General features: G+C 42.0%; 1 protein-coding gene across 5 annotated transcripts in view; it reads right to left on the bottom strand.

Moving 5' to 3' along the window:
• PCNX2 (pecanex 2) overlaps nucleotides 1-19,701 on the bottom strand; it is a 934,799-nt gene that overhangs the window by 95,625 nt on the left and 819,473 nt on the right. For all 5 annotated transcript variants that reach the window (XM_075862603.1, XM_075862600.1, XM_075862601.1 and 2 more), the window contains exon 30: nucleotides 2,597-2,871. In XM_075862603.1, coding sequence (XP_075718718.1) covers nucleotides 2,597-2,871 — 275 coding nt within the window. The remainder of the gene's footprint in view (nucleotides 1-2,596; nucleotides 2,872-19,701) is intronic.

A 19,701-nucleotide genomic window follows, 5' to 3' on the forward strand; every position in this document is an offset into this window, starting at 1 on the left:
TTTATTAGCCAGTCTCAGATATGGCTTTTTCTTTGCCACTCTGCCCTGAAGGCCAGCATCCCGGAGTCGCCTCTTCACTGTAGACGTTGACACTGGCGTTTTGCGGGTACTATTTAATGAAGCTGCCAGTTGAGGATCTGTGAGGCGTCTATTTCTCAAACTAGAGACTCTAATGTACTTGTCTTGTTGCTCAGTTGTGCAGCAAGGCCTCTCACTTCTCTTTCTACTCTGGTTAAAGCCTGTGTGTGCTGTCCTCTGAAGGGAGTAGTATACACCGTTGTAGGAAATCTTCAGTTTCTTGGCAATTTCTCGCATGGAAAAGCCTTCATTTCTAAGAACAAGAATAGACTGTCGAGTTTCACATAAAAAGCTCTCTTTTTCTAGCCATTTTGAGAGTTTAATCGAACCCACAAATGTAATGCTCCAGATTCTCAACTAGCTCAAAGGAAGGTCAGTTTTATAGCTCCTCTAAACAGCAAAACGGTTTACAGCGTTGCTAACATAATTGCACAAGGGTTTTCAAGTGTTTTCTAATCATCCTTTAGCCTTCTAACACATTTAGCAAACACAATGTACCATTAGAACACTGGAGTGATGGTTGCTGGAAATGGGCCTCTATACATCTATGTAGCTATTGCATTAAAAAACAGATGTTTGCAGCTAGAATAGTCATTTATCACATTAACAATGTATAGAGTGTATTTCTGATAAATTAAATGTTATCTTCATTGAAAAAAACTGTGCTTTTCTTTCAAAAATAAGGAAATTTCTAAGTGACCCTAAACTTTTGAACGGTAGTGTGTATATATATATATATATATATATATATATATATATGCGCCTCTGTGTGTGTTTATATGTACCTGTGTGGGTATAGTTATCAGGGTGTGTTATCTGTAGTGTTACATAGGTCTGCAGATAACATCCACTACATTATCCGTACTCACTGTGTGTTATCTGTGGTGTTACATAAGACTGCAGGTTACATCTACTGCATTATCTGTACTTGGAGAGTTATCACTGTGTGTTATCTGTGTGTTAGGACTGCAGGTAACAGCTACTACATTATTTGTACTCAGAGCTTTCACTGTTTTTTTTTGTGGTGTTACATAGGACTGCAAGTAACATCTACTGCATTATCTGCACTCTGTATATATATGCCTGTGTGGGTATATATGGGTCTGTATGTGAATGAGTCTTTGTGATTGTATACATGTGCCTTTTATGTATTTGTATATGTTCCTGTCTATGTATTCATGTCCCCGTGTGTGTGTGTGTGTGTGTGTGTGTGTGTGTGTGTGTGTGTGTCTGTATATATGTGTCTGTATGTCTATGTATTTACTTTTATATATGTATATATTCCAGAATGTGTGTATATATTTGCCTGTTTGTCTAAATATGTGCCTTTATGTATGTACAGTATATGCGTTCCAGTATGTGCGTGTCTATAGATGTGGTTAATTTTTGGTTTGTGGAGGGCAGCAATAGAGAGTCCTGCATCCAACCTAAAGCTGGCCCTGCCCGAACCCGTGGGCAGAACGCTACCTTGTGCTCATGGAAGCTCCTGATGTAACTGTCCATATATGAACTGTGATGTCAGGGGCTGCAATTCCAGAGCTTCTGGCCAGAGCATTGCAAGCACACTTGCCGGGGACTCCGGCACTTGATGTCACTTTCCATTTATGGACAGTGACGTAAAGAGTTTTACAATGCTGAAGTCCTCAGCCAGAGTATCGGAAGTGCTTTGGCTGTGGACACCAATGCCCTTGACGTCACTGTCCATATATCGACAGTGAAATTAGGGGCCTTGCGATGCCAGAGTTCTGGACTCTGGTCCTGGGGAAGATCCTGACATCACTGTCCATATATGACATCTCTGCCAGACCACACATTAAATATTGTTTACCGTTTTGGGAACCAGTGTATAAGAAAGGCATAGAAGAACTAGAGGGTAATTAAAGCGTATCTCCAGTCATCCGCTTAAAAACCTCATAGGATATGCATCTCTGTGTGCAAATTAAATCTAGATTTAATAAGCTTTCTATACCCAGATTATGGCATAGGGGCATCCACTAAATCTAGAAGAATAATGTTTCACCACCATTGTTTTTAAATTCAGCGTTTGGATGCCTTTACTGAAAGACATAATATTATAACTACCTCATCAGGGTTTGTTGTTTGCCCTTTTCTGGATCAACCCTGCATGACATTAGGTTGAACTAGATGTTTTTTATGTCCACCTCTAATGTAAGGCATCATGCATATGACCATAGTTGTGTGCACGGCCGTGATTTGCGGCTCGGACGTCCGCAGAGTGTCACTCGTGGGCCACCCGCAAATCGCCCTGTGCATTCATTTCAATGAGCCTGGACCACAAAAATACGGCCGTAATAAGACATGTCCTATCTTTTTGCGGTCCATGCTCTTGGGCAATGCACAGACCGTGGAATCCACGGTCGTGTGCATGGGCCCATAGAAATGAATGGGACTGCAATTCACCGGCAAATTTGCGGGTGAATTGCGGCCGTAAAAACATGTTTGTGTGCATGTGGCCTTACTGTTTACTTTCCACATATTTAGGTTTTGCAATACTTACATAAGCCATTTCGTTTCAAACCATGAAGTTATAATGTCAAAATTAACTGGTCCACCCAATAGTTTTTTGAGTTGATTATGTGTCCCTAGATAGGATGTAGTCAGTGGAGATACATATATGGGGTAACCCAGAGGTTGATCACAGGAAGAATTGATCAAATTTCTTAAAACGTGTTTGTTGTTTTGAATGCTGCCTCTTTCATGATCTCGATTCCGAAGAAAGATTAGTTCCTGTTGTTGTCCAGCCCAGAGTCCTCTTACACATTCCTTATTTACCTGCAACAATATATAATATAATTTTATTATGACAGCTAAGGCTGGCTGCACTAGGCTCCAATCTATTCATAAGCCATTATATTATGCACTATAACATATAATCTAGTAAATAAGTAAGTCAGATGATTGGTGATGTTATGTAACTGTAAATATATAAACCATTTTAGTATATTTTATTAGGAAACAGTGGTATCTCTCTCAACCCCTCCGGCAGTCTTCAGTACGTCTTACCTCCACATTCTCCAAAAAATAAGTCTAGTTTGAAATAGACAGGGGGAGGCGGGGGATGTAGCTGTGATCTCTCTGCCTGTGTTTCAGTAAATCACCATGAATGGGTCTGTATGTGTATATATGTCTCTGTGTTTGTATGTGTGTGTATATGTCTGCCTCCGTGTGTGTATATATGTATATGTGCATGTGTGGATTTATGTGCCATATATATATATATATATATATATATATATACACACGCACGCACACATACCTGTTTGTGTATACATGTTCCTGCGTGTACATATGTTCCTGGGTATATATATATATGTGCGTGTGTGTGTGTGTGTGTGTGTGTGTGTGTGTGTGTGTACATATACAGTGAAGGAAATAAGTATTTGATCCCTTGCTGATTTTGTAAGTTTGCCCACTTTCAAAGTCATGAACAGTCTAGAATTTTTAGGCTAGGTTAATTTTACCAGTGAGAGATAGATTATATTAAAAAAAAAAATAAGGAAATCACATTGTCAAAATTATATATATTTATTTGCATTGTGCACAGAGAAATAAGTATTTGATCCCCTACCAACCATTAAGAGTACAGCCTCCTCCAGACCAGTTACACGCTCCAAATCAACTTGGTGCCTGCATTAAAGACAGCTGTCTTACATGGTCACCTGTATAAAAGACTCCTGTCCAAAGACTCAATTAATCAGTCTGACTCTAACCTCTACAACATGGGCAAGACCAAAGAGCTTTCTAAGGATGTCAGGGACAAGATCATAGACCTGCACAAGGCTGGAATGGGCTACAAAAGCATAAGTAAGACGCTGGGTGAGAAGGAGACAACTGTTGGTGCAATAGTAAGAAAATGGAAGACATACAAAATGACTGTCAATCGACATCGATCTGGGGCTTCATGCAAAATCTCACCTCGGTGGGGTATCCTTGATCCTGAGGAAGGTGAGAGCTCAGCCGAAAACTACACGGGGGGAACTTGTTAATGATCTCAAGGCAGCTGGGACCACAGTCACCAAGAAAACCATTGGTAACACATTACGCCGTAATGGATTAAAATCCTGCAGTGCCCGCAATGTCCCCCTGCTCAAGAAGGCACATGTACAGGCCCGTCTGAAGTTTGCAAATGAACATCTGGATGATTCTGAGAGTGATTGGGAGAAGGTGCTGTGGTCAGATGAGACTAAAATTGAGCTCTTTTGCATTAACTCAACTCGCCATGTTTGGAGGAAGAGAAATGCTGCCTATAACCCAAAGAACACCGTCCCCACTGTCAAGCATGGAGGTGGAAACATTATGTTTTGGGGGTGTTTCTCTGCTAAGGGCACAGGACTACTTCACCGCATCAATGGGAGAATGGATGGAGCCATGTACCGTCAAATCCTGAGTGACAACCTCCTTCCCTCCACCAGGACATTAAAAATGGCTCGTGGCTGGGTCTTCCAGCACGACAATGACCCGAAACATACAGCCAAGGCAACAAAGGAGTGGCTCAAAAAGAAGCACATTAAGGTCATGGAGTGGACTAGCCAGTCTCCAGACCTTAATCCCATTGAAAACATATGGAGGGAGCTGAAGATCCGAGTTGCCAAGCGACAGCCTCGAAATCTTAATGATTTACAGATGATCTGCAAAGAGGAGTGGGCCAAAATTCCATCTAACATGTGTGCAAACCTCATCATCAACTACAAAAAAACGTCTGACTGCTGTGCTTGCCAACAAGGGTTTTGCCACCAAGTATTAAGTCTTGTATGGTAAAGGGATCAAATACTTATTTCTCTGTGCACAATGCAAATAAATATATATAATTTTGACTATGTGATTTTCTGTTTTTTTTTTAAATATAATCTATCTCTCACTGGTAAAATTAACCTAGCCTAAAAATTCTAGACTGTTCATGTCTTTGACAGTGGGCAAACTTACAAAATCAGCAAGGGATCAAATACTTATTTCCTTCACTGTATATATGTACCTGCATGTGGATTTATTTGCCTGTATGTCTATATATGTGCCTTTATGTATATATGTTCCAGTATGTGTGTATATATGTTCCAGTATATGTTCCAGTATGTGTGTATATGTGTTCCAGTATGTGTGTAAATAAGTGCCTGTGTGTGTGTGTAAATATGTGCCTGTATGTGTGTGTAAATATGTGCCTGTGCGTGCGTAAATATGTGTTCCTATGGGTGTGTGTGTGTGTGAGTGAGTGAGTGAGTGAGTGAGTGAGAGAGTGAGAGAGTGAGAGAGTGAGTGAGTGAGTGAGTGAGTGAGAGAGTGAGAGAGTGAGAGAGTGAGAGTGTGTGTGTGTGTGTGTGTGTGTGTGTGTGTGCCTTTGTATATATGGGGGAATTTATTAATTTATTTCTGGCGTAGAAAATCCATAAAAGGGCCCAAAAGTTTCGGCCGTTTTACACCAACCTCGCCACTTTTGTGAATAGGAGCGTAGTTTCCCAAAGAGGTAGAGTCACAGCGGTCCAACAAATTTATTATAATTTACGCCAGAAAATTTACATAAGTTATAGCTCCTAGCTGGCATATATTTTACTCTGTTGGGTTTAGCAAGGTAGAGACCCTTGGTCAATCCCCCACATCGGACTAATAAATAATAATAAAAAAAGTGTGCTCTTCTCACCGCTCTTCTTCCCTCTGCGTCTCCTCAGGACGTTGCATGTGACGCAGCACTGATGACATTGAGTGATGTGTCGCATATAAGGCCCAGACACTGCTCAGCGTCAGGACCTTGTATGAGCTGCAGCATGCCGAGGGAACCCAGAGGGGAAAAGAGAAGCGGTGAGGTGAGCATGCTTATTTATTTTATATCCGATGGGAAGAGGGGATGGCCACGGTCATTGTGCCACAATTGTAAGGGTATGTGCACACACACTAATTACGTCCGTAATTGATGGACGTATTTCGGCCGCAAGTCCCGGACCGAACACAGTGCAGGGAGCCGGGCTCCTAGCATCATACTTATGTACGATGCTAGGAGTCCCTGCCTCGCTGCAGGACAACTGTCCCGTACTGTAATCATGTTTTCAGTACGGGACAGTTGTCCTGCAGCGAGGCAGGGACTCCTAGCATCGTACATAAGTATGATGCTAGGAGCCCGGCTCCCTGCACTGTGTTCGGTCCGGGACTTGCGGCCGAAATACGCCCGTCAATTACGGACGTAATTAGTGTGTGTGCACATACCCTAACAAAGAGAGACGAGGCAGCACATCAAAAAATGAGGAATTTATTCACCAAAATATGCAACGTTTCAATCCAATAGGACCTTTCTCAAGCATGTGAACATACACAATGTGACAAGTTTAAAAGGACTCAAGGAGTCAAGGAGTCACTAATGATCAACATATATAGTTTAGTGATACAATACAATAATGTAGGTAATAAATTCATAATATTAAATAGCAAACACTACATGACATAGATGTAGTGTAGTGATCATCATAAAAATTTTAAAACAAGAAATATAGTGTACCAATTCTAATTAATGGGTGTATAATACTTAAATACCCAATAGACCAGGTGAGGAAATTGATTAAAACATAATTATGCATACAAACAGAGCTATAACATGTGGACTTACGCCTCAGCGCTCTCCAACTTGCCACTGAGCATGACTAGAAACTAATTGAAGGCAGCCGTGTTGGACAAACTATTCTAACTATTGCGCATGCGCAACGTCCATCATCTAGAGAACTCATATGTGTCCTGAGTAGGTCTGTTTAGACCATCCTCGCACATAGGCAAAGAAGTCCTAGGACACACAAGCACCATATTAAAGATCCCTCTGTCAAACACATTAGATGTCGCTGTCGCTATTGACAGCGGCATTTAATGAGTTAAACTGTCGGAAATTAAGCTCGCTTCGAATCCGGAAGTTGGGGCAGGAGCCAGGCTGTGTATAACAGCCGTGCTCTTGCCGCTGATTGTGTCAGGGATCATTAGCCTGTATATTGCTTGCAAAAACATTATTACTTTATATCAGTATATTCCACAAAGAACTTGAATGTAACAAGATGGAGCTTGCATCAGGAACACGCCTATGGAGACACCGCCCCTGGAATGCAAGAGGAGTGTACAGATGAACTCACAGCTGAATAGAGCCAATTGGGCTTAAGCACGTCCAACATCTCTAGGGAGGAGATTTGTAAATTCTTTGTTCAATAAAGTTAATTGTACTTCCTGCTTCACTGACGGAGGTTGTCTACCAACTTGTCTGCCTGGTATATCTCTTCCACGCATGCCCTCAGTTTCCAATTTACAGAGGTCGCTATTCGGTGTGAAATAACAGGGAGAAGGAAGTTACCCTGACAATCGCGTGTGTACACCGGGAGTACCCACACGATCAGAGGACGGATATCTCCGTCCTTTTGCGGGAACTAACTCCTGCACAGGATGGATATATATAGACTCTCAACTATGGTGGATGCGTGACATCGCATCCCGCAGCGCTGAGCACGGATGCACCTTGGACATGAAAAATGGCAGTTTTTCATGTCCGAGATGCGCAGTGCTCGTGTGAAGCGCCAATCCTTAGAAATTCCCCCCACAGTGTTTTTCTATTTATTTTTTTTTTGGGTGTTTTTAACCCCTTAGTGACCACTAATACGCCTTTTTACGTGATTCACTAATGGGCTTTAGGCTAGGCTGACGCCTTTTCACGTCAGCCTAGTCTAAAGTCCTGCACGGGTCTCCCGTGCAGGCAGGAGCCGGGGCTCTGCTGTCTGATGACAGCTGAGCTCCTGCTCCAACGCCCGCGATCGAAGTTTACTTCAATCGCGGCCGTTTAACCCGTTAAATGCCGCCGTCAATAGCGACCGCGGCATTTAACTTTGTTTACAGAGGGAGTGCGCTCCCTCTGTCACCCATCGGCGGCCCGCGAATGAAATCGCGGGTCTCCGATGGGGTGTCATGGCAGCCGGGGGACTGATAAAAGCCCCCAGGTCTGCCCTGGACATATGCCTGTTAGGACGCGCCGGAGGCACGTCCTAACAGATTGCCTGTCAGATTTACACTGACAGGCAATAATGCTCTGGTATACGAAGTATACCAAAGCATTATAGCAGCGATCGGAATATCGCACAGTAAAGTCCCCTAGTGGGACTAATAAAATAAGTCATCAATGTGAAATAAAGATTATTAATAAAAAGTACAGTAAAAAAATAAATAAAACCATTTTTTTCCATAAAAAGTGGTTTTATTTAGTAAAAGTGTAAAAAAGTACACATATGTGGTATCGCCGCGACCGTAATGACTCCATTAATAAAGTTAATATGTAATTTAAACCGCAAAATGAACACCGTAAAAGAAAAACGCAAAAAACTATGGCGAAATTGCATTTTTTTTCCATTGCCCCCCAAAAAAGTCATAATAAAAATGAATCAATAAGTCCCATGCACCCCAAAACAGTACCATTCAAAACTACGTCTTGTCCCGCAGAAAACAAGCCCAAAAAATCACTACATTGATGGAAAAATAAAAAAATTACGGCTCTTGGAAAGCGACGAGGCAAAAACAAATAATTTTAGTTCAAAAGTGTTTTTATTGTGCAAAAGTCGTAAAACATAAAAAAACCTCTACATATGTGGTATTGCCGTAATCGTACCGACCCATAGAATAAAGGTAACATGTTATTTACGTCGCATAGTGAACGGCGTCAATTTAAAAACGCATAGAACAATGGCGGAATTTCAGTTTTTTTTTATAATCCCCCCCAAAAAGGTTAATAAAAGTTAATATAAAAATTATATGTACCCAAAAATGGTGCTATTAAAAAGCACAACTAATCCCGCAAAAAACAAGTCCTCATACAGCTATGTAGACGAAAAAATAAAAACGTTATAGCTCTTTGAATGCGACTATAGAAAAACGAATAAAATAGCTTGGTCATTAAGGCCTAAAATGGGCTGGTCACTAAGTAGTTAATGGCATTTTTTGTGTAGCCAGATGTTACATTGAAGTCTATAGGAAATATATAGAGAGCACAATATACACTGAGTTTTCGTTTGTGCCGTTTATGCTGCGTTTTAGTGGTCAGTGGCTTTTTTATTTTTTTTAAAAAGCAGCCTGCTCTGTGTGTGATGTTTTGTCTGGTGTTTTTTTTGTCTATAGGCTTCTCTACAGGACTTTAAAAACACCAGAAAAACATGTGTAACGTAGAAAATGACACTAAATGTAAAAAATCAAAACACCAAAAAGCCACTAAAAACACCAAACAAAACATCACACACTGAGCAGGCTGTGTAAGAGCACGCAGCATATCAGCCCTGTGCGGCGCAGGGTATTCTGGCAAAAAAACCGCACCAAATGTCCTCAGCGAAAAACTGCATCATTTAGCCGGCCTGCTAGCAGGCCAGCCTCCTCGAATGACGTTTGATCCCAGGAGACTGCTGCAGCCTGTGATTGGCAAATCCGTAGTATTTACACAACATGTGAACTGACCTTAATACTTTCGTTTTTTGTAATTTGGTGTTTTATTAGAAGTAATTCTACTACCAGTTAAATAAAAATGTTTCATTTCAGGATTTGCAAAGTTCTTTTAAATGGGTAAATATTGCAATTGATAAAATCCATAATATGGAAGATTTTAGCCTAGTAGGCTAACTTGTCAAATAGAAAAAATACCCAATTCCCGCTCTACTTAAGAGTTTTTACATAATTATATAACTAATAATAAAACATCTGTCAGGTACAATTAGATCCAAGATAAGGTACAGGAAAAGGCCAGTTTAATAGCCTTTGTCCGAATGGCTTACATTCTCAGCATTCCTATGAAGAATTATATAACCGCCTTTTTTATACATCACAATGTAATTAGATATTTACTTGTATGATAACTAATTAGAAATATATGTCTTTATTACTTATACTTGGAAATTGGAAACGCCAGGTATTGTCTATCATAATCTTTATCCTCATAACTATTATATAGGTCCCGTATTATATAGGCACCTACTAAAGAGATTTCTTGTGCCAGTTTATGAATTTAGATATTTTATTGAATAGTCATCCTAACATTTCATTATAAGCGTCCTTATTCTATGTGAGATTATAGTTCCCCATGATAAAGAATAGATATTATGGGATACTAAAGTTATTTGATATCAGAACAGTGGTATATACAGTATATTATATATCACTGCTAAATATTCTAGGAATTATACCTACCATATTTAGGGTACGAACACACACAGCGTTAAAACGGCAGATTTTCCTGCAACGGATTAATTGCGGAAATAATGTAGTAAAGAAATTTAATTGGTGTTTTGCAACATTTCTTTCAAAACAATATAAGGCAATATAGAAGAATTCCAAGGGACGTATTGATGACCTGTCCTATATTGTAAAATGATGAAAGGTGTGATAAGGGAAAATATCAGAGTTTTTGCAAAGTTTATGAGGAGAAAGGGTTTTGACATAATCTGCCAACTAGGGCTGGGCGATTATGACCTAAATCAAAATCACGATTAATTAAACATGTAACCTCGATTTATGATTAATGAATGATTATTTAGGCCACATATTTGCATGCTATTTGCCCTCTATGCCATTGAATTAATATTTATCCCCTGAGCCTGTGGTATACTACTTTATATAATATATCCGCTGACCCTGCCTCTACACAGTATATTGCCCCCATAGTGCTCCACACACATTATCGTGCCCCCATAGCTGCCCCCACACAGTAAAATGCCCCTCTAAATGCCCTCCACACAGTATATTGCCCCTATAGCTGCACTCCACACAGTAAAATGCCCCTATAGCTGCCTTCCACACAGTATATTGCACCCATAACGGCCCTCCAAAGTATATTGTCCCCTATAGCTGCCTTCCACAGTATAATGCCCCCCATACAGTATAATACCCACCGATAACAGCCCCACATAGCTGCCCCCACACAATAGAATGCCCCCATGCAGTATAATACCTCATAACTTGCCACATATCTGCTAGACACAGTATGATACCCCCACGACTGCCCCCACACAGCCCCAATAACGCCTAATAAAATACATACTCACCTAACCCCGTTCCAACGACGAGTGAAGGAGATCCCTCCGCTCCTCAGGTCTGTGTGGCTGAGAGCAGACAGGAGCAATGACATCACAGCCTTACGCCTGTCTGCGCTGAGCCGTGAGCACCCAGCGATACATAGTGAATGGTAGAGCAGGGACCTTATAGCTCACTGCTCTAACACTGGATTTCACTGTACCTGAATCCTGAGGACACAGATGCAGTTGAAACCGGGAAGAAAAAAAAAGAAAAAAGAAAAAAAACAAAGAAACCGTTCCGTTTTTTTTTTTTCAATTAACTGCCCAGCCCTACTGCCAACTGTATTCACTATATAATTTGAATCCTACACAATATAATAGTGATAAAATGATCCTGGAAAAAAAGGATGATCGGTGGAGTAGAAAATTATTGGACATCGAAAAGAGTATACAAGTTGGATCTTGGCTTTACTGGACTGGGCTAAAATGACATGACCGCAGGAACAAGGCGATAATAACAGTAGATGCAGAAAAGGGCTTAGATAATTTGGTCCGGCCTTGGCTTTTTTTTTAGGGATTCATATCTAATTGAATTTGAGGGAAATATAATACGCCTTTATGACGATCTACCGCAATCCCAGAGCACAAGCATGTACTTCTAATTTTATATCTGAACAATTTGGTTGGATGAGGGAGACAAGGCAGGGATGTCCCTATTGATACTTTGGTTCAACCTTGAAAAGACCCACTGGCTGGGTAAATTATTGTAGCTCTGGCGGCCGCCGTTCGCGCTACCGGGCTTCTCCTAGCAGCCGCCAGCATCTATTACCTTTGTGCCGGCGTCCTGCTCCTCCAGCGCCGGCATGTACTGCTCCATTCTGTGCTTTGCTCCAATAGGGTCCGCGCGCGCCCTGGTTACCTCTTAAAGGGCCACCGTGCGCACCACTATATTCCTCCATAGCCTATGCCTGGGCACCCTGCCCTAAATAAGTCCATCCTACCCTCTTTCCTGTACCTGAGCGTTGTTGTGTGTAGCCATATTCGTTATTGCAAATGGTCCCTTAGTTGTATCCCGTATCCTGTGTTCCTGTATCCTGTAATTGTGTTTATTCCTGAGCGCAGCCTAGTTTGGAGTCGAGTTCAACCTCTGTGCCACGTGTCATCTGCCACGCCAAGTGTCATCTGCCACGCCAAGTATACAATCATAGACACACACACACACACACTCTTCCTTTAGGAGAGTGCTACCTGAAGTAACACACAGTCGCACACCGTCTGTCTCTATAGATCATTCCACGGATGACTAAAAAGGCTTCAGATGGAGCCGCAGGTGCTCCATTATGCAGTAGGTGTTCCATTATGGTGGCAGTGGGGCAGTGCCATACTAGTAAGGATTAAGCAAGTTCCTCACTATTGGCATGGAACAGTTTCATTTATATCATAGGAACAGACAACATGACTGCTAGGCGGCTGCTGCATTCCACATCAGTTGCAACACACTAAAGCTGGAATACAGCTGGAGCCAGCCCCTACCAGTGATGCCCCCCCCCATTTCCTCCTTGCTGCTGTCGCTAAATAACTTAACTAAATAGATGTTTATAGAGTTTAATTTACCTTTAAATGCTATGTACACCTTTGAAAACGTGTTTTATTTTGTTTAATAACAAGGTCAATCAGTGTGTTTTGTGCAACTTTGTAATTAAATTTTATTAAAAATAATTTTTACTTTTTGAGATACAGCTGCTTTGTATCCTGTATACAGAGCAGCTGTATCATGCGCTGAAACCTATATCCGTCAGATCAGTGGCACTGACGGGTTCAGTGACAGCGGGTCCTGTGTGCCTCTGACATGCAGGATTGAGCTGTTATCGATCACATCTAAGTTCATAACTCAAATGTGATGGATAACAGGTGGATCCTGCGTGTCAGAGACACGAAGAACCTGCTTTCACTGAACTTGGCAGTGCCGCTGACCTGACGGATTCAGGTCTCATAGCAAGATACAGCTGCTCTGTATACACGATACAAAGCAGCTGTTTCTCAAAGTAAGAATAATTTTTAATAAAATGTAGTTACAAAGTTGCACCAATCACACTGATACACATTTTATAAAAAATTCAAAGGTGCACATAACCTTTAACTCCTATGTGAAGAGTCTCCCACTTACTTCTCCGCGTCCCTGAACAAACTGGCTGCGCAGTTGAGCTAAGGGGTGGTGTGCAAACAAGCCTAAGGCTGATTGCCTGAACTTTGGAGAACCATCGCTAGGCTTGATTTCTTGGTCTTCTTCTCGTCTGTGTCGAAAACAACCCTACCGCTGATGGTCTGAGTCTCGGCTAACCAGCGCTAGGCATTAAAGCAGAGTGCATTCTCTGCACGACAGCAATTGCAACCTCAAGGCAGTTGGTGCCAGGGCCTAATGGTGCCAGGGCCTAATGGAGGATTCTTCGGTGCTCCGGTGGGCCAGTCCAATGCTGAGAGTCAGACCAATCAGGTCGGTGCTCCGGTGGGCCAGTCCAATGCTGAGAGTCAGACCAATCAGGTCGCTCTCTCCAAATGTGCCTCAGTGACTCACATCAGTGTGGTCATGTGACTGGCTTTGACGAATCAGCTGTGCAACAGTTGCCTTAGCAACTGCCCCAGCAGCTGATTAATAGCTAGGAGGAACAGACCTGCTACACGTAACAGCCTTTTTGGGAGAACCAAGCTAACAATAGAACAGAGATACAAATTGTTCACTAACTTTAAAGGTAATATAAATTAAAAAGGCAATATAGATAAGTTGAAGAGGGATTTAGAATCAGATCTCTTTATGGCACATGTAAGGGAAAGAATATGAAATGTCTTAAAAGGAATAAATTCAACACAATATTTCGAAAAGTGGAGAACATTTTTTAACCTTCCCTAAGGCCACCTGCACATGGCCGTAGCCATGTGCACGGCCCACAATTACAGGCACGACCATCCGCGGACATTCACACGCATTTGTAGGGCTTAATAAGACCACAAAGATGATAGACATGGGGGCCTTCATTAGCATTGCAGGGGGGCTGCTTAGCTGTTAGAGTAGGTCGCCCCCTCTTTCTAACAATTTAAATGCCGGGGTCGCTGTTGACCGCAGAATTTAATGGGTTAACCGAGCGGGATCGCTCTCAAGCGTGATCCCGCTTGTTACTGTGAAGTGTCGGCTGTATCATACAGCCGACACCCGCATTTTGTGGAGCAGGCTCAGCCCGTGAGCCGTCTCCATACTTTCCCTATGACGTAGGCATACATCAAATGTTGAGAAGAGAATAAAAGACAAATTAAAGATTGCTACATCTGCATGCCAAATTTATATGGTGACTGGCAAAACTTCTGAATGCATTAAAATAGTCAACACCCATCTCATCAGGGGCCTATTGGAAACTTAAAGTGGCCCTGATATTGTAGGTAGATCAAAACAGGCAGGCAACAAAATCATTAGCCGTAGTCACATTGTTGGTAGGTTGAGCCAATGCAAAAATACAAAGTCGGAGCATTTACAGTAGGGGGGCTAACGCACAATTAAGCGAGGTATTGCACTTGTAGACAGGGGCAATACTACAAAATAGTAGATGGAGAAAACAGCCAAATAACTGATCTCGGCAGTCCCGTGCCGCTCATACTGGCATCATCGCTGAAGCAAGTGACTGTCTGCAGTGATCATGTGCTGGTACACCACTTCATCAGTCCTGGCAAGTAAATTATACACAAATATTACCACAACATAGTGACTGAATAAGACTACTGTAACTGAATAAAAAAATCCTATACAAAAATCAATATTAGCGCTAGAGATTAGCGAATTTGATAAAATTTATTTTGGGTCATCAGATTTGATCAGAATGAATTTGTTGCTAATTGAGTATCAGCAGGCATCGGCACGCTATCAGCACCAGGATTTAAATTTTAATTAAAATCTATTTATTTGAAAAAAAAAATAGCAATTTGTGTGGGACAAATCCCAAAAGCATTGGATTCTCTAATATCCGAATATTTTGGGAAATTCGTAACAAATTCGTAACTGATTTGTGTAGAATCGATTCACTTATCTCTAATCACCACCAAATTTATACAAAATAATACCGCCATGCAGTATTATCACACTGAAAACTTGATCCAACACAGTCAGCGTCAGAGTAGATTACAATTAGATTCAGTGATTTAGAGGTGACGTCTTTACTAAGGCTATGTTCACACAACAAAAAAATTGCCATTAAAAACTGATCAACTGTCCGTTTTTCATGGCCGTTAAAAAAACTGATGGATTTAATTTGTTGGTTTTAAACTCCCTGAAAACACCACAGTTCCCATGTAGATAGTGCTGCAATGACCCTGTAGATAGTGCCACAGTACCTACCCACTGTAGATAGTGCCCACATAGTGCCACAGTGTCCCCTGCAGATAGTGCCACAGTGCCCACATATAAAGTGACATAGTGCCATAGTGCCCACATATAAAGTGCCAGTGCCCTCATAGTGCAACAGTGCCCATGTAGATAGCACAACGGTGTCCCCTGTAGATAATCACACCACATATAGTGCCACAGTGCCCACTGCAGATAGTGCCTCAGTGCCCACATATAAAGTGACATAGTGCCATAGTGCCCACATATAAAGTGCCAGTGCCTGCCCTCATAGTGCCACAGTGCCCATGTAGCTAGCACAACAGTGTCCCCTGTAGATAGTCACACCCCACATAGTGCCACAGTGCCCATGTAGATAGAGCCACACCCCAAATAGGTAGCACCAACCCTCCTTTGTAGATAGCAACCCCCCTGTAGAGAGCACCACCCTCACTGTAGATAGCACCACCCATTGTAGAATGCACCCTCCTCGTAAATGACACCCCCCTGTAGATAGCACCCTCATGTAGATAACCCCCCACATGTAGATAGCGGCACCCCTGTAGATAGTGGCACTGTAGTTCCCTGTAGGAGCAGAATCCGTCTGGCCAGGGCTTTCACTCCTAGAGGGAGCCCCTGATGTCTTTGTCAATATATATGGAAAGTGACGCCAGGGGCTTCTCCAGTAGCGGAATCCCCTGGCCAGAGTGTCGGCCAGGGATTCCACTCTGGCAGGGGATTCCAGAGGTAGCCACTGACGTCACTGTCCATATATGGACAGCAACGCAAGGGGCTTCTCCAGTAGTGGAATCCCCTGGCCAGAGCGTCGGTCGGGGATTCCGCTCTTTCAAGGAACTACAGGGGCGCTATCTGGAGGGGGGGAGTGCCATCTACGGGGGGGGGGGCTGCTGCTATCTACACGGGGATACCATCTACAGGGGGGTTCAGAGGGAGACAGGAGTTCCCGGCCAGTTATCTTGCGATGCTCTGGTCGGAGACTCCACAGTTGAAAGCCCGACATCACTGTCCATATATGGATAGTAATGTCAAGGGCTTCACCAGAATCAGCGCTCAAAGTAGCGCTGTGTGCGGGGAATCCTCGGCCAGGATCAGTTTTTACCGGCTGTTACAAGGATTGATTCATAAGAAACGGACGTTAAAAACTGATCTATTGACTTCTATGGGAGCCGTGGGGCTTTTTCATGGGCCGTGTGAATACACCCATTCGGTCGTTACAAAAACAGCCATCGCAAGGCCGCTTTTCACTGTCGTGTAAATGTAGCCTAAGTTGTTTGCTTCCCTTTTTTTTTCCCATTGGGCCAAGATCACCCTGACAGCTTCTCCTGCCGACAAATAGTCTCTGCAGGATTTACTGCACAGATATCTTTTACTGTTCATTTCAAAGCATACCCCCAAACTCCCTATCCTGCTGCCCACCTTAAAGGCTATGTAAACATTTTAGATCTTTTTTAAAAAATTTTTATAAAAAAATATTTATCAGTGTGTTTTGTGCAACTTTTTAATTGCTTTCTATAAAAAATAATTTTACTATTTGAGATACAGCTGCTTGGTATCCTGTATACAGAGCAGCTGTATGGTGCGGTAAGGCCCCATCCATTTCTATGGCCGACAGACACCTTCCCGTATTTTGACAGCGATGTGTTAACCCAGAGTCATAGACAGGGCGAGATTAAGGGTGTCTTGCATATGGAGCAGTTAATTTATATGGGGGCTCCCCTACTAACTTGGGACCTTTGCCAACTCCAGAAAAAATAATAACGTTAACGTTTTAACCCCTTCCCGCGATTGGGCGTGACTGTACGTCCAGATACAAAGTGCTTTCCCACACAAGGGCGTACAGTCTACACAGCTGACATCCCGCTGCAATGGCTGCAATGGCCGATCGTAGCCATTTATCCCCTTCAATGTGGCTGTCAATGACGTCCGCCACATTGAAGTGGTTGATAGAGGGAGGGGGCTCCCTCTGCACCCCTCCGCGATGGATCGCGGGTGGCGATGGTTGCTATGACAACCAGGAAGCCGTTGCAAGGCTTCCTGGTTGACCAGGTACGGAAGCCTATTAGGTCCTGCCCGAGGCAGGACCTAATACGCTAACTGTTAGATGAAGAATGACAGTTACAATACACTGCACTGCATAAGTAGTGCAGTGTATTGTACCGGGGATCATAAGACCAGATCTTCAAGTCCCCAGGTCAGTGTAATAGAAAAAGGTAAAAAAAATGTAAAAGAAAAATAAATAAATAAAAGTTTTAACTAATAAAAACAATAATCGCCCTGTTTCCCTGATCAACTCCTTTATTATTAGGAAAAAATGAAAACATGAAAAAAAACTATACATAATAGGCATCGCCGGGTTCGGAACGGCCTGATCTATAAAAATATCACATTATTTTTACCGCACGGTGAACACCATAAAAAAATGTAATAAAAAACAATGACAGCATTTTATTTTTTGGTCATCTTGTCTAAAAAAAAATGTCATAAAAAGTGATCAAAAAGATGCAAGTAACGCAAAATGGTACCAATGGAAACTACAGTTCGTCACGCATATAACAAGCCCTCCCGCAGCGATATCAACGAAAAAATTAAAAAGTTATGGCTGTCAGAAAATGGCGACACTAAAACATGTTTTTTTTAGAAGAGTATTTTTATTGTGGGAACGTAGTGAAACGTAAAAAAGCAATATAAATTTGGTGTCGCTGTAATCGTATCAACCTGCAGAATAAAGTTAATATGTTGTTTATACTGCACGGTGAACACTGTAAAAAAAAAATTTTTTTAAAAGTGCTATCATTGCTGTTTTTTGGTTTCCTCATCTCCCAACATTTTTTATAAATAGTGATAAAAAAAAAAACACATGTACCTTTATTTGATGAGAAAATGAAACATTTTGACCTAAAGCTACATCTTAGTGGAAAAAAATTACATTTTTCATTTTTACTGCCCAATTCTAATGAAATCTATGAAACACCTGGGGGGTCAAAGTGTTCCACAAAATAGAACCAATAAAAATTACAGCTCGTTCCACAAAAAACGCGCCCTCACACAGCTCCGTCAATGGAAAAATAACACGTTATGACTCTCAAAACGCAATGATGCTAAATGATGCTAAATGATGGCCCAGACTAATTTTTTAGGTCCAGTAGAATTTCACTAAATACCCCACATCATCATTTGCTGGACCCCACAGGTGGACCCTGTAGATGCAGCGGAGATGAGGAAAATTTAGGGCCTTGTGCTGCTTATAAGGCTAGTGGAGAAGTCAAAGATTAGGCAATACTAGAGCGCAGATATTTTGTATAATACCCAATAAACCAGCCTGTGCATATAGGATTGGTTCAAAGCGTACCGCACCAATCCATGGATTATTAATTCACCCCATTATTACATCATCCTATTATGCCCTGATGCACTCCACCCAGCTTACATATACCCTGATGTACTCTGCCCAGCTTACATATGCCCCCACATTATAAGCTGAAATACCAGTAAAACACCAAGCAAAATCTGCGCTTCAAAAGCCAAATGGTGGTCCAACTGAGCCTGGCAGTGTGCCCAAACGGCAATTTATGACCACAGATGGGGTATTACTGTATTCTGGAGAACCCGCTTAACAATTTATGGGATGTGTGTCTACGGTGGTACAAGCTGGGCACAACACATTGGTCACTGAAATGGCATATCTGTGGAAAATGGCAATTTTCAATCTGCAACATCTATTGCGTACTCATTTTTGCAAAACACTTGTGTGGTCAAAACGCTCACTACACCCCTAGATAAATTCTTTGAGGGATCTAGTTTCCAAAATGGGGTAATTTTTCGGGGGTACCACTGTACTGATACTATAGCTCAATGCTACATGGTATCAAAAAACGAATCTTGTAAAATCTCCACTCCAAATACTAAATGGCACTCCTTCCCTTGCTGTGTGACAGCAGTTTATAGCAGTTTATGACCACGTGTGGGGTATTGCTGTACTCTGGAGAAGTTGCTTTACAAAGTTTGGGGGGCTTTTTCTCCTTTATTTGTTGCAAAAAATGAAAAACTAATGCTACGTCTTATTGGAAAATAATGTAATTTTTCATTTTCACTGCCCATTTCTAATAAAATCTATGAGACACTTGTGGGGTCAAAATGCTCACTACCCCCCTAGATGAATTCCTCAATGGGTGTAGTTTGCCAAATGGAGTCACTTTTGGGGAGTTACCACTGTACTGG

Source organism: Rhinoderma darwinii, chromosome 4, assembly GCF_050947455.1.
Source record: "Rhinoderma darwinii isolate aRhiDar2 chromosome 4, aRhiDar2.hap1, whole genome shotgun sequence".
Lineage (NCBI taxonomy): Eukaryota > Metazoa > Chordata > Amphibia > Anura > Rhinodermatidae > Rhinoderma > Rhinoderma darwinii.